The sequence below is a fragment of the Geotrypetes seraphini genome, chromosome 16, assembly GCF_902459505.1.
Source record: "Geotrypetes seraphini chromosome 16, aGeoSer1.1, whole genome shotgun sequence".
NCBI classification, from domain to species: domain Eukaryota; kingdom Metazoa; phylum Chordata; class Amphibia; order Gymnophiona; family Dermophiidae; genus Geotrypetes; species Geotrypetes seraphini.
In genome coordinates, this window is record NC_047099.1 from 27903113 (window position 1) to 27919275 (window position 16163).

Sequence of the window (16163 nt, forward strand, 5' to 3'; positions counted from 1 at the left end):
CCAGCTCCTCTTATGCCAATTTTACCTTCAGGAGCCAGCCATGCCACGATGAAGACAGAAGGTACCTAAAACCAAAGCCTGAGACCAATGTGATTTGAAGAATAAATTACCAGACAAAAAAAAAATTTAATTTATATTTTGTGATTAGAATATTTCAGATTTGAAATATGTATCCTGCTAGAGCTGGTATTAGACATAATTGGGGACCGCAAAGTCCAGGCTGTGCTTCTTTAGCTTCCAGCTGGCTTAGGGCTCTTACTCTGACCAGGGGGCAGTTGCCCTAGTTGTACTCCCCTAACATTATTCTTGTCATGTGTGACTAAAGTATTCTGTTAGCTTGGTTTTTCTATGTAGCATTCTGTAGTAATTTGGTTTGTTCAGTTTTCACAATAGTGAAGAGGATATTTGTGAAAGGGAGGGGAGATGGGTTTTGTTGAACCTCTGTTGTTTTTCTAAAGCGCCGTGATGGTAAGGGGGTGGGAGGGAAGGAGATAGATTTGGCCAGAGGTAGGGAGGGAAGGAAGGAAGGGGCCACACACGTGATCGGTGACCGTGCGCCTTCCCTCCCTTAAGTTTCTTTACGCCGTGAAGGTAAGGGGGAGGGAAATTCTCAGGACGCTGAAGGGTGGTGAGGGTAGGGTGGATGCTGTGGGGATGGGGCGGTTAAGGGGACAGCAGGAATGGGGACAGGGCAGTGTAGGACACAGCGGAAATGGGGTTGGGCAGTGAAGGGGATGGCAGGTTCGAGGTCGGGGTGGTGAAGGGGACGGTGGTCCAGTGACGGGGACAGATTTGTTTCCCTGTGTCATTCTCTAAACATGAGTAATCTGGTTGAAAATTTAAGATACTATTTGACAGAAAAAGATAAGTCTTCCTTTGACCAGCACTGCAAGAAGCAAAACAAAAGAAAGGCAAAGCCGATGTCACAATGCAACACAAGGGATTTTATTGAAAGTTCCTAAGAATAGCCCCAACTAGGATTCTGGTTTCGGCAGAACACTGAATATAAGAAGTTGCCTCCACTGGGTCAGACCAGAGGTCCATCGTGCCCAGCGGTCTGCTCCCGCAGCGGCCCATCAGGTCTATGACCTGTGAAGTGGTTCCTGACCATTTCTATAACCTACCTCTACTTCTATCTGTACCCCTCAATCCCTTTATCCTTTAGGAACCTATCTAAACCTTCCTTGAACCCTATCACAACCTCCGGAAGTGCGTTCCATGTGTTAACCACCCTATGGGTAAAAAAGAACTTCCTAGCATTTGTTCTAAACCTGTCCCCTCTCAATTTCTCCGAGTGACCACTGCTTTCCTCAGGGGATATATCAAACTGATAACAGGATATTACAGTGGTATCTCTATTTCAGGTAGTCTTGAAAAAGACCTTTAGTAACGTACTGAAAGAAGTACTGACAGCCAAATTTCTCAAGGAAATCATAGTGCAAAATAAATTTTTTAAAAACTTTTATATGTAAAATGAACAAGATGGAATTAATATCACATGTTATATGAATATGGAAAGAATAAAATCAATACATATATATTGCACATATAATCCAAAAACATTAAGAAATACATAAATAAAACTGATGTAAAATAAGGTTAAATTATAGAATACAGTAACGCGGTTTGCAAGTGTTTTGCAAGACGAGCATTGACTCGATTTGCAAGCCCCCACCCGTTCCTGGGAATTGACAGTATTGCTCCCCCTGAAGCCACCGGTGCTTCTCCCTCCCTTCATGATCGCCATCTCCCCCCCCCACACACACACACACTGACCGGCCCTGTCTTTACCTGTGCGCCGTCGGTGTTAGAATGTGCCTGCCGCCAGTTTTCTGCTGGGATGCTGCTGGGCCTTGAGCATCTGCGCATGCTCAAGGCCTTCTGGATCTCACCCTCTCCGAGATTCTCATGAGACTCGAGATCGCGATGGGAGGGAGAAGCACCGGTGGTCTCTGGGGGAGCAATACTGCTGATTCCCGGGGTCGGCTCAGGGGTCGGATGGAATGAATCATCCGAGTTGCCATTATGGCCTATGGGGAAAGTTGCTTTGCTATACAAGTACTTTGGGTGCGAGCATGCTTCTGGAATGAATTATGCTCGCAAACCCAAGGTACCACTGTAATTATACAACCTGGTCACCACTAACTTCTTGAAATCAATGCCAAATAGATTGTGTAATAAATATAATTGATAAGCTAAAAATATAAACATACAATACCATTGACATATTAAAAGATAAATTGAAAACACAAACAAATAAAATATATTAATCCTTTTGAAATCTTGAAAGAATAAAGCAATCCAATCTATACTGAATTGTGAATTTATGATAAGAATTCTAAAACCAAAAATATATTCTGATCCCTAAAAATTTTATATATATAATATATATATTAAAAAAACCCAGATGTAATTTTGCAATACATGGCTAATTATGTAGTCCTTTTACTAAGGTGTGGTAGCCGATTTAGTGCACGCTAAATGCTAATGCATGCCAACACATCCATAGGATATAATGGATGCATTGGCATGCAGCCTCTAAGGGTGTTTTTAAAACGTACAACAGGGCGGGGGGGGGGGGTAAAAAGGTACTGGGGGGTCAGGGTGCATAGCCTGGCAGGGAGTAAGAGAGGCTGGGTGCAGAGCCTGGGTTCAGTATGGTTTTTTTTTTTTAATTGTTTTCCTCTAAATCTAGGGTGCGTTTATGATCAGGTGCGTTTTATGGAGTGAAAAATACGGTATATCAAAATCTTTTGAGTACATGTTATCATCACTGTAGAATGTACATACACAAGCTGGTGGCGGCAGTGTTATGGTCTGCAGAATGTTTTCTTGGTGTGATCTGGGTCCTTTGATATTTCTGGAAGGCATTCTCAGCTGATATGGGCATCTCTCCATCCTTGCCGATCAAGTACACCCATACATGTCGACGGTCTTCCCTATGGCATCTTTCAACAGGATATGTCATACCACCAGAATTGTTTGCGAGTGGTTTGCAGAGCACGACCAAGACTTCCAGCTACTTCCCTGGCCTCTAAATTCCCTAGACCTTAACCTAATTGAGCATATTTGGAACCACCTTGATTTGCATGTTTGACGACTGGATCCACCACCACACACCTGTCAGCAACTGTCGGATGGCTTCAGATACCTCTAGCAACCACCCAACATCTTATTGATGCTGCTGTCCATGCTGCCAGAAGCAGTTATTCTGGATATTAGCAGGTGGTCATAATAATGTGACTGAACTGTGTATCTCAAAAATAAATTGATATTTGATTAGGAAAATGATTTAGGCGTCATTGTAAACAATGCCTGAAATCGTCTGCACAGTGTGCACTGCCAGTCATAAAAGTAAACAGAAAGTTAGGTATTACTGAGAAAGGAATAAAGATTAAATGAAGAATAACCTAATGCCTCTGTATTGCTCCATATAGAAAACACACACAAAAAAACAATAGGCAAAAGGCTTACTCACAAAAGAATATACTGATAATTTATTTATATATTGTCCATCAAAGTTATCTAAGTGGATTACAATCGGGTATCTCTTCTGGTGGGCTCACAATCTAACGTCCCTGGATAGAGTGACTTGTCCAGGGTCACAAGGAGCAGTGTGGGATTTGAACTCACAACCTCAGGGTGAAAAGGTTGTTGCTCTAACCACTAAGCTACTCCTTTCTCCTCCTTCCATTAAATATTGTGGAATACTAATTGATTATTGGGAGGAAAAGACTTGAGGAACTCTATCACTGCTCTTAAAATCAGTGCTCAGAGAACAAAATTATCAATCCATCATTAATCAGAAAAACCTCCCAAATCAGAAAAACCTCCCATAAAATCAACTAATGTGCAAACTCTCCATACAAAATTCTATTTCAATTACACATTTTTATATACATGTCTCACATAACATAGTAACATAGTAGATGACGGCAGATAAAGACCTGAATGGTCCATCCAGTCTGCCCAACCTGATTCAATTTAAATTTTTTAAGTTTTTTTCTTCTTAGCTATTTCTGGGCAAGAATCCAAAGCTTTACCCTGTACTGTGCTTGAGTTCCAGCTGCCGAAATCTCTGTTAAGACTTACTCCAGCCCATCTACACCCTCCCAGCCATTGAAGCCCTCCCCAGCCCATCCTCCACCAAACGGCCATATACAGACACAGACCGTGCAAGTCTGCCCAGTACTGGCCTTAGTTCAATATTTAATATTATTTTCTGATTCTAAATCCTCTGTGTTCATCCCATGCTTCTTTGAACTCAGTCACAGTTTTACTCTCCACCACCTCTCTCAGGAGCGCATTCCAGGCATCCACCACCCTCTCCGTAAAATAAAATTTCCTAACATTGCCTTTGAATCTACCACCCCTCAACCTCAAATTATGTCCTCTGGTTTTACCATTTTCCTTTCTCTGAAAAAGATTTTGTTCTACGTTAATGCCCTTCAAGTATTTGAACGTCTGAATCATATCTCCCCTGTCTCTCCTTTCCTCTAGGGTATACATATTCAGGGCTTCCAGTCTCTCCTCATACGTCTTCTGGCGCAAGCCTCCTATCATTTTCGTCGCCCTCCTCTGGACCGCCTCAAGTCTTCTTACATCTTTCGCCAGATACGGTCTCCAAAACTGAACACAATACTCCAAGTGGGGCCTTGCCAATGACCTATACAGGGGCATCAACACCTTCTTCCTTCTACTGACTACGCCTCTCTTTATACAGCCCAGCATCCTTCTGGCAGCAGCCACTGCCTTGTCACACTGTTTTTTCACCTTTAGATCTTCGGACACTATCACCCCAAGGTTCCTCTCCCCGTCCGTGCATATCAGCTTCTCTCCTCCCAGCATATACGGTTCCTTCCTATTATTAATCCCCAAATGCATTACTCTGCATTTCTTTGCATTGAATTTTAGTTGCCAGGCATTAGACCATTCCTCTAACTTTTGCAGATCCTTTTTCATATTTTCCACTCCCTCTTCGGTGTCTACTCTGTTACAAATCTTGGTATCATCTGCAAAAAGGCACACTTTTCCTTCTAACCCTTCAGCAATGCCACTCACAAACATATTGAACAGGATTGGCCCCAGCACTGATCCCTGAGGGACTCCATTACTCACCTTTCCTTCCTTCGAGCGACTTCCATTAACCACCACCCTCTGGCGTCTGTCCGACAGCCAGTTTCTGACCCAGTTCACCACTTTGGGTCCTAACTTCAGCCCTTCAAGTTTGTTCAACAGCCTCCTATGAGGAACTGTATCAAAGGCTTTGCTGAAATCCAAGTAAATTACATCTAGCATATGTCCTCGATCCAGCTCTCTGGTCACCCAATCAAAAAATTCAATCAGGTTCGTTTGGCACGATTTACCTTTTGTAAAGCCATGTTGCCTCGGATCCTGTAAACCATTAGATTCAAGGAAGTACACTATCCTTTCTTTCAGCAAAACTTCCATTATTTTTCCAACAACTGAAGAGAGGCTCACCGGCCTGTAGTTTCCTGCTTCATCCCTGTGACCACTTTTATGAATAGGGACCACATCCGCTCTCCTCCAATCCCCAGGAAACAAAAAGTTGAGGAGCAGTTCTGTGTGGTTTGGTGCATTCCAAGTAGAAGGCCAAAGCACGTTTACAGTCCAGAGTATGAAGAGCTGATTCTCCAGGATGAGAATGAGGCTTTGGAAAAAAACACTGGAAGAACCATGGATTGGTTGAGATGAAATTCCAAGACCACTTTAGGGAGGAATTTCGGATGAGTTCGAAGAACCACCTTGTCATGATGGAACACAGTGAATGGTGGGTCAGTAACTAAAGCTTGCAGCTCACTGACTTGTCTAGCAGAAGTGAGAGCAATGAGAAAAAACACTTTCCAAGTGAGATACTTCAGTTGAGCCTTATCAATTTGTTCAAATTGAGGCTTCATTAGTTGAGTAAGAACAACATTGAGGTCCCAAACCACAGGAGGCGGTTTGAAAGGAGGTTTGACATTTAAAAGTCCTTTCATGAATCTGGAAACCACTGGATGGGCCGAGAGGGGTTTCCCTTCAATAGGCTGATGGAAAGCCGCAATTGCACTGAGATGAACTCAGTCTTTTTGTGCAGTGTCCCCATGACCATGGCCAAATAAAATTGATTCCCCCTCCTCCCCATACACATTTAGAAGTATAGAATAAAGATGCACCAATGGAGAGCCCACTCAGCTCATGGTCCCAAACATGAATTTTGTGACTCCATTTGGGGTCCTGACACACACTTCAGGAAACTCTGATTAAGAGTCTTGCAGAGCTCTTATTGGAGGATTATGGTGGGATAACCTGGACTGATATTTTAGCTGACGTTGCCTTATGATGCTAGGCACAAAATTAACCCATCTGGAGACATAACTCTGAAGGAGCAGCTGTATGCTCCAAAATCAGAACTTCAGGCTATCTTAGGAGATCTTTGATAGCTTTTCTTTTGTTTAGCTGCAGTTCATCAGTCTCCACACAACATGTCTGCCTTTTTATAGCATCTGTTGTTCACATTTATCTGTGCAGTGCTTCCTGCAGAGGCCTGGCTAAGGCCAGCTGGAGTGGATGTTAACCTGACATGCCTGAATGAGAAACCAAATAACTCCTCCATTTCCTGGAAACTACAAAATCGAACTCTGCCTCTGAAAGCTTTGAACAGGGTGATGATGAAAGAGCAACTACTCCTGAAATCTGTGAGGTCCACAGACTCTGGAAACTACAGCTGTTATAGGGATGGTCAGCGGGTCTGTAACATTCAGCTCTTGGTAGGAGGTAAGTGGAGACAAAATGGTACATGGTTTGAGAAGCTGGGAAAACTGCTTTCACTGAGCAAAATATCCTTATTTTGTCAATTTGTCTAAATTTAAATTCTTAATCCAGAACACTTAAATAATTTAATCTATGTTGCAAGAGTGCTGAAATGTAATTACAATGTTTCTTGTTTGGTTTTTTTATTTAGGTTGGTTGTGCTTAGCACTGACCTGTGGAGGTCCTTGATGGGATACAGGGGAGGGATTAATGTAAGTGCGCCTGAGTCGAGTCTCATTTGAAAGGAAATGCTGCAATGAGAGGGCATAGAATGAAGTTAAAGGTGATAGACTCAGGAGTAATCTAAGGAAATACAGTGGTGGAAACTACGAAGCGATGAGAGTAATGGTAAGAAAGAAACTTAGGAACAGCTCAAGGAAATCACAGACTGTAGAGCAAGCCTGGTCATTATTCAAGGACTTGGTGAGCGAAGCGCAAAATCTGTATATCCCCAGATTTAGAAAAGGATGCAAAAAGAACAAAACTAAAGACCCGGCGTGGATAACTAAAGAAGTGAAGAAAGCAATAGGAGACAAGAAATATTCATTCTGGAAATGGAAAAGGTCAAAACCGGAGAGAACTGGAAAGAGCACAGGAAACATCAAAAAGAATGTCACCTCGTAGTCAGAAGAACAAAAAGAGAATATGAAGAGAAGCTAGCCAGGGAAGCGCAAAATTTTAAACCATTCTTTAGATATGGTAAAGCAGTGGTCTCAAACTCAAACCTTTTGCAGGGCCATATTTTGGATTTGTAGGTACTTGGAGGGCCTCAGAAAAAAATAGTTAATGTCTTATTAAAGAAATGACAATTTTGCATAAGGTAAAACTCTTTATAGTTTATAAATCTTTCCTTTTAGCTAAGTCTTAATAATAATATTGTAATTTATAGCTACAGAGACATATGATCAAGAAACTTTTATTTTACTTTTGTGATTATGATAAACATACCGAGGGCCTCAAAATAGTACCTGGCGGGTGCATGTGGCCCCCGGGCCATGAGTTTGAGACCACTGTGTTAAAGGGAAGCAGCTGGCAAGGAAGGAGGTGGGATCGCTGAATGATGGAGATAGGAAAGGAGTGGTAAAGGAGGAAAAAGAAGTGGTGGATAGATTAAACATGTTCTTTTCATCAGTATTTACAAAAGAGGACACATCCAACATGCCAGAACCTGAAAAAATCTTCACAGGAGATCAAGCAGAAAAATTAATATCAATGGAGGTATGCCTCGAAGACGTACATAAGCAGATAGATAGATTAAAAAGTGACAAATCTCCAGGCCCGGACGGCATCCACCCTAGGGTTTTGAAGTAACTAAAGGAGGAAATAGCGGAACTACTACAGCGGGTTTGTAATCTATCCCTGAAAACAGGCGTGATCCCGGAGATTTGGAAGATAACTAATGTTACGCCCATCTTTAAAAAAGGATCGAGAGGTGACCCGGGGAACTACAGACCGGTAAGTCTGACTTTGGTTCCGGGGAAGATGGCAGAAGCACTGATAAAGACAGCATTGATGAGCATCTAGAAAGAAATAAACTGATGAAAACAAGCCAACATGGCTTCTGCAAGGGAAGATTGTGCCTTCGAAGGAATAAACAAACAAATGAACAAAGGGGACTCCATAGACATTGTATACTTGGATTTCCAAAAAGTCTTTGACAAGGTACTCCATGAATGCCTACTATGGAAACTGAAGAACCATGGGGTGGAAGGAGACGTACATAGATGGATCAAAAATTGGTTGGTGGGTAGGAAGCAAAGGGTAGGAATGAAGGGCCACTACTCTGACTGGAGGAGGGTCACGAGTGGTGTCCTGCACCGCAGGGGTCGGTACTCGGGCTGCTGCTGTTCAATGTATTTATAGATGATCTAGAAACAGAGACGAAGTGCGAACTAATAAAATTTGCAGACGACACCAAAATATTTAGTGGAGTTGGGACTAAAGAGGACTATGAGGAACTACAAAGGGACCTAAACAAGCTAGAAGAGTGGGCGATGAGGTGGCAGATGAAGTTTAATGTAAAGTCTTGCATGTAGGGAACAGAAACCCAAAATACAGTTATATGATGGGAGGGCTGGTAATGGGTGAAAGTACCCAAGAAAAGGACTTGGGGGTAATAGTGGACAACACAATGAAGCCGTTGGCACAGTGCGCAGCGGCCTCTAAGAAGGCAAATAGAATGCTAGGTATTATCAAGAAAGGCATTACAACCAGATCGAAAGAGGTCATCCTGCCATTGTATCAGACGATGGTGTGCCCGCTTCTGGAGTACTGCGTCTAATATTGGTCGCCGTACCTTAAGAAGGATATGGCGATACTCGAGAGGGTTCAGAAAAGAGCGACGCGATTGATAAAAGGTATGGAAAACCTTACATATGATGAAAGATTAGAGAAACTGGGGCTATTTTCCCTGGAAAAACAGAGGCTTAGAGGGGACATGATAGAGACTTACAAGATCATGAAGGGCATAGAGAAAGTGGAGAGGGACAGGTTCTTCAAATCTTCGAAAACTACAAGAACGAGAGGGCATTCGGAAAAATTAAGAGGGGACAGTTTCAGAACAAATGCTAGGAAGTTCTTCTTCACCCAAAGGGTGGTGGATGCCTGGAATGCGCTTCCAGAGGGTGTGATAGGACAGGGTACAGTATTGGGGTTCAAGAAGGGATTGGATGAATTCCTAAAGAAAAAAGGGATAGAAGGGTATAGATAGAGGATCACTATACAGGCCGCCACGTGAGCGGACTGCTGGGCAAGATGGACCTCTGGTCTGACCCAGCAGAGGCACTGCTTATGTTCTTATGACAGACTGTCTGAATTCAAGAGGGCCTGGGATAGGCATGTGGAATCTCTCGGAGAGAGAAAGAGATAATGGTTACTGCAGATGGGCAGACTATATGGGCCATTTGGCCTTTATCTGCCATCATGTTTCTATGTTTCTATGTTAAGCATCATGTTACAGATGTTCACAATCTGCAGCATTATATACGTGGGAAGGGGCTTTTAGATTTGTGCTTTTTCTATATTGACAGCTTTTAAATGCTATAGTATAAACTGCAGAGATACTCATGATGATATGCAGTATGTCAAATAAAATAAACACATAACTCAAATTTATATCTAAGTTACAGATTTACTATGGTTCCATAGGGCAAAGAATCTGTGCTCTACAAATATCTTCCAGTTACATCTTAAAATAAATTTGCTTGAGATTATATAATGGAGTTCATTTCATTTTAAGAAAGACCCAACTAATCCACATTCAAGATACACTCATAATCTAAACTCACACTTTTGATCAATCTTCCAATCAACACACACAAAAAACAAACAAAAATGTATAAGGTCAGTCATGTGCTCCTCTGTTTCCCAATCATTAACAGGCTCTCTTGTTTCAGAAATCCTGGAAAAGCCAAAATTGACCTGCTATCGAAAGTTTCCTGTCAGTAACATCAGATGTGAATGGAAACCTTTGAAGAGAATTTCCACTGTTACAAAGGCTGTTTTGCAAGTACAAAAGGGGTATGTATGCATATGGAGGGAGGGCGGGGGAGGAATGGATTATATTACCTCACTCATGGGCAATGAAATATACCTGCATCTTGTACCTAATTTTCAAAGGGAACCTTATCTGTGTACTTTCTCTTTGAAAATGCTACAGTTATACTATAGAGCAGGGGTGCCCAATACGTTGATCGCGATCGACCGGTAGATCGCGAAGGCAACGCGAGTCGATCATGGAGCCCATCCTGGGCTCCATGATAGACTCGCGTTGCCTTCGTGATCTACCAGGACGATCAGCCTTCCTCTCCCCGACATCAATTCTGCCATTGGAGAGGAAGTTACGGGCCAGCCTATCGCTGCCTTGCTGGACGGAACTTCCTCTCCGACGGCAGAATTGACATCGGGAAGAGGAATGCTGTCGGCCCAATGCAGCGGTGGCTTGGGGGCCTGTTCCCCGATGGCAGCAGCAGTGGCTTGGGGGAGGGCAGGGAGAAAGAAAGGGGGCAGGCAGGGAGACAGAAGGAAAGAAGGGAAACAGAATGAAAGAAAGGGGGGACAGGGAGACAGAAAGAAAGGGGACATGGACAGAGAAAGAAAGAAAGGGAGGCAGGGAGACAGAAAGAAAGGGGGCAGAAAGAAAGAAAGGGGAGGGGGCAGGGAGAGAAGAAGAAAAAGTTGGGGGAGGGAATGAGGTCTGGATGAGAGGAAGCATACAGGAGACTGAAAAAAGGGAAGAAATATTGTATGCACAGTCAGAAGAAGAAAGTGCAACACGAGACTCATGAAATCACCAGACAACAAAGGCAGGAAAAATTATTTTATTTTCAATTTAGTTATCAAAATATGTCCATTTTGAGAATTTATATCTGCTGTCTATATTTTGCACTATGGCCCCCTTTTACTAAACCGCAATAGTGTTTTTTTAGCGCAGGGAGCCTATGAGCATCGAGAGCAGCACAGGGCATTCAGCGCAGCTCCCTGCATTAAAAACTGCTATCGCGGTTTAGTAAAAAGGGAGGGGGTATATTTGTCTATTTTTGTATGGTTGTTACTGAGGTAACATTGCATAGAGTCATCTGCCTTGACCTCTTTGAAAACCCCCCAGAATATAAATGATAATTAACATTTTCTCTGTGTACAATGTGCTTTGTGTTTTTTAAAAACTTTTATTGTTGGTAGATCATTTTGACTTGGTCATTTTAAAAGAAGCTCGCAAGCCCAAAAAGTGTGGGCACCCCTGCTTTAAAGGCTTTCTAGTTTGCAGATGGCCCCAAGAATCCCTCCCCTAAAGGCAGCCTAAAATAGTGGGTGCAATGACCTAGCTAGCATATGTGACACCTCCCCTCACATATATGAAAAGCATGATTTTTAGTAACAACTAAACATATCGCACAAGAAGTAAAAGGCAACATCTTACATAATGCAGTGAGCAGTAGAACATCAATACATCCATTGTAAAGTTAAATAAGCCAGACTAGTACAGATTGATCCTGCACAGTCAATGCTAACAGAGAACCTTGTCTTTTGTACACACAGAACACAGTAAACACCTTCGCCCAGTATGGAATATGTAATCCTAAACTACCCCCCCCTTTTTTTTTTTTTTTTACAAAATCGTAGCACGGTTTTTAGCACTCGCCACAATGTAACAGCTCCTATAGTGTACATGATACTCTGCCTTGTTGCTGTTTCCCAGCTAGCAAAATGTTCATACACAAATACCTCAAAAAACAATTTAAACTTGTCTTCTCGGGGAACTCGGCAGTGTTGCTACATGTACGGCGGTGTTGCTAAGTGTCCAAGTACACGCAGACTATACACACCCAAATCGATCATCATCAGTACTGCTGGAAGTTTATGCCTATATATTGATGTTTCCCAGTTAGGCCACATACAACTTCGGGTTTTCAGTCTCACTTCTTTACCATGCCATGCCTGACCTGTTCCGGCTAAGTCCCAGTCCTAGCTTCTACTGGCCCAAAACTATCGTCTGGATGCTTGCTTATCTGGGCTCCAGTGGCTCTGCAGCTGTGACCCAGTGAAGTGCAAACTTCAAGTGCAAAATTCAAAAGTACAGCAGGTTTAAACATGGCAGGTTTAAAAATAAATAATCAAATGATCTGGGCTCCAGATCTTTTCCTTGGGTGCTCACCCCTAAGGTGGACCCTAGCATCTGGTAATTATGATTTGGATTATTTCTTCCCAATGTGCATCACTTTACATTTGTCCACATTAAATTTCATCTGCCATTTGGATGCCCATTCTTCTAATTTCCTAAGGTCTACTTGCAATTTTTTACATTCTGCATGCATTTTAACAACTTTGAACAGTTTAGTGCAGGGGTAGGGAACTCTGGTCCTCGAGAGCCATATTCCGTCTGGTTTTCAGGATTCCCCCAATGAGTATGCATCAAAAGCAGTGCATGCAAATAGATCTCATGCATATTCATTGGGGAAATCCTGAAAACCCGACTGGAATATGGCTCTTGAGGACCGGAGTTCCCTACCACTGGTTTAGTGTCTAATCTAATCTAATCTTCTATTTGTGCATTGCACATACATATACAGGCTCAAGGTGACAGATCAAGGAGGAAGGGGGAAAATAGTAGGGGAAAGTAGTAGGGGAGGGGGTATGGAGAAAATAAGATAGGGGACATAGAAGTAGGGGGAGTTATACAGAGATTAAGACTGTTAATTGTCAAAGAGGTGAGTCTTCAGGTTTTTTCTGAATGCAGTATAGTTTGTCTCTGTCCTGATAACTTCTGGTAGGTCATTCCAGGTTTTTACACCCAGATAAGTTAGCATAGAGTGGAAAATTTGCTTGTAGTGAAGGTATTTTGTGGATGGCAGGTTTAGTTGGATTCTGCTAAGGATTCTTTTTGATGTCGACTAAACATTAGAGAATAATTGGATGAGAGGGGCTGCTGAGCTTCCGTATAGGATCTGGTAAAAGGACCGATTGGGAACTCTGGGACAAAGGGGCTGAGAGGGACTTTTTGGACAAAGGGACTGGGAGGGAACTTTTGGACAAAAGGGATAAGTGGAAATCTTCAGAAAAAGGGCCCACAGATGCAACAGGAGAGCCAGGGGACCATCCAAAAAAGGGGATACTGGCTGGGGGTAGAACAGACACGCCACGGGAGGTGGAGGACCGAGTAAAGGCAAGCCAGGTGGGAGCGCCGAGCCAAGGAAAGAAAACAGCAGGGCGGGCGACAAATCAGGACCTATATTGCCTCTACACGAATGCGAGGAGCCTCAGGGCCAAAATGGGAGAGCTGGAAATTATAGCCAGTCAAAAAGCCCTGGATATAATTGGAATCACAGAAACATGGTGGGCTGATGACAATAAATGGGATGTGGTCATACCAGGGTACAAACTTTACAGGAGAGACAGAACACACAAGAAGGGTGGAGGAATAGCGCTATACATAAAGGACTCCATACCCTCAACCAAAATGGAAACAACAGTAAGGTCGGAAGGCTTGGAATCAATATGGGTTAAACTACCAGGAGGATCTGGAGCAGACATCAAATTGGGCCTATACTATCGTCCGCCTGGCCAATCGGAAGAAATCGACCGGGACCTGGAGACGGAACTGCGGCAGGTATGCAAAAATGGAAGTGTGGTGGTGATGGGGGACTTCAACTACCCTGGGATAGACTGGAGTATCGGGCACTCAAGTTGCGAGAGAGAGACCAAATTCCTGGAAGCCACGAGGGACTGCTTCCTGGAACAGCTGGTCACGGAACCTACACGAGGAGTAGCCACTCTTGATCTAATCTTCGGTGGACTGGGGGGACCTGCAAAGGAAGTAGCAGTATTAGACCCACTGGGGAACAGCGATCACAATATGATCCAGTGCAGACTAGAACTGGGATCAACCAGGGTGAAAAGAACCACAACGACAGCGCTCAACTTCAGAAAAGGGAATTATGATGCAATGAGGAAAATGGTGGGGAAGAAACTCAACGGCAGCACAAAGGAGATAGAGTCCGTAGAAGGAGCCTGGTCCCTGCTCAAATGTACGGTGCACGAAGCACAGAACCTGTACGTCCCCAGGTTCAGAAAAGAGTGCAAGAAAAATCGAATTAAGAACCCAGCATGGATAACGGCTGCGGTAAAAAAAGCGATCAGTGACAAGAAAGCATCGTACAAAAAATGGAAACAGGACCAAACGCAGGCCAACCAAAAGGAACACAAGGAAAGCCAAAAGGAGTGCCACCGAGTGGTTAGGAGAGCAAAGAGGGAATATGAAGAGAGACTAGCGGGAGAGGCAAAAAATTTCAAATCATTCTTCAGGTACGTAAAGGGAAAGCAGCCAGCGAGGGAGGAAGTGGGGCCCTTGGATGATGGGGATAGGAAGGGAGTATTGAGGGAGGAAAAAGAAATAGCGGACAAGTTAAACGACTTCTTTACGTCGGTCTTCACGAGGGAGGACACATCCAACATTCCGGAACCAGAGGAAATAGAAAATGGAGATCAAGATAGCAAGCTGGTCCAATTAGAGGTGAGCCAGGAGGAGGTCCTCAGGCAGATAGACAAGCTAAAGAGCGACAAGTCGCCAGGCCCGGACGGCATTCACCCAAGGGTGCTCAAGGAATTAAGGAATGAAATAGCAGAGACACTTCAGCAAATATGCAACCTATCCCTAAAAACTGGAGAGATCCCGGAGGACTGGAAAATAGCAAATGTCACGCCCATCTTCAAGAAGGGTTCGAGGGGCGACCCGGGAAACTATAGGCCGGTAAGCCTCACATCGGTCCCGGGAAAGATGATGGAGGCGCTGATCAAGGACAGCATCTGTGACCATATCGAAAAAAATGGACAGCTAAGGTCGAGCCAGCATGGGTTCTGCAAGGGTAGGTCGTGCCTCACAAACTTATTGTACTTCTTTGAGGGGGTAAATAACCAGGTGGACAAAGGTGAACCCATAGACATAATCTACCTAGACTTCCAAAAAGCCTTCGATAAGGTACCACATGAGCGGTTGCTCAAGAAGCTATGGAATCACGGGGTGCGAGGGGAGGTCCACCGATGGATCAAAAACTGGCTGGCAGACAGGAAGCAGAGGGTTGGTGTAAAGGGCCACTACTCGGACTGGCAAGGGGTCACGAGCGGGGTTCCTCAAGGGTCAGTGCTGGGACCGCTCCTGTTTAACATATTCATTGACGACCTGGAGGCGGGAACAAAATGCGAGGTCATCAAATTCGCAGATGACACCAAACTATTCAGCAAGGTTGAAACCACGGTAGACTGCGAGAATCTCCAAAGGGATCTTACGACATTGGAAGAATGGGCGAAAAAGTGGCAAATGAGCTTCAATGTAGGGAAATGCAAGGTCATGCATATAGGGAGAAGGAACCCGATGTTCACTTACAAAATGGGGGGATCAATGCTAGGGGTCAGTAACCTTGAAAGAGACCTGGGAGTGATGGTAGACACGACACTGAAGGCGTCGGCACAATGCGCCACAGCCTCGAGGAAAGCAAATCAAATGTTAGGTATCATTAAGAAGGGTATCTCGACCAGAATGAAGGAAGTCATCCTGCCACTGTACCGGGCTATGGTGCGCCCGCACCTGGAATACTGTGTACAGTACTGGTCACCGTACCTCAAAAAGGACATGGCAATGCTTGAGGGAGTCCAGAGAAGAGCAACTAAACTGATTAAGGGTATGGAAAACCTTACATACACTGACAGACTGAAGAAGCTGGGGTTGTTCTCCCTGGAAAAGCGGAGACTCAGAGGAGACATGATAGAGACCTTCAAGATCCTGAGGGGCATCGAAAAGGTTGACAAGGATAGATTTTTCAATTTGAAAGAAACCACAAGAACAAGGGGTCACTCGA

General features: G+C 43.8%; 1 protein-coding gene across 1 annotated transcript in view; it reads left to right on the top strand.

The window, feature by feature from the left end:
* IL6R (interleukin 6 receptor) overlaps positions 1-16163 on the top strand; it is an 82310-nt gene that overhangs the window by 8199 nt on the left and 57948 nt on the right. The window contains exons 2-3 of the mRNA XM_033925695.1: positions 6532-6777; positions 10209-10332. Coding sequence (XP_033781586.1) covers positions 6532-6777; positions 10209-10332 — 370 coding nt within the window. The remainder of the gene's footprint in view (positions 1-6531; positions 6778-10208; positions 10333-16163) is intronic.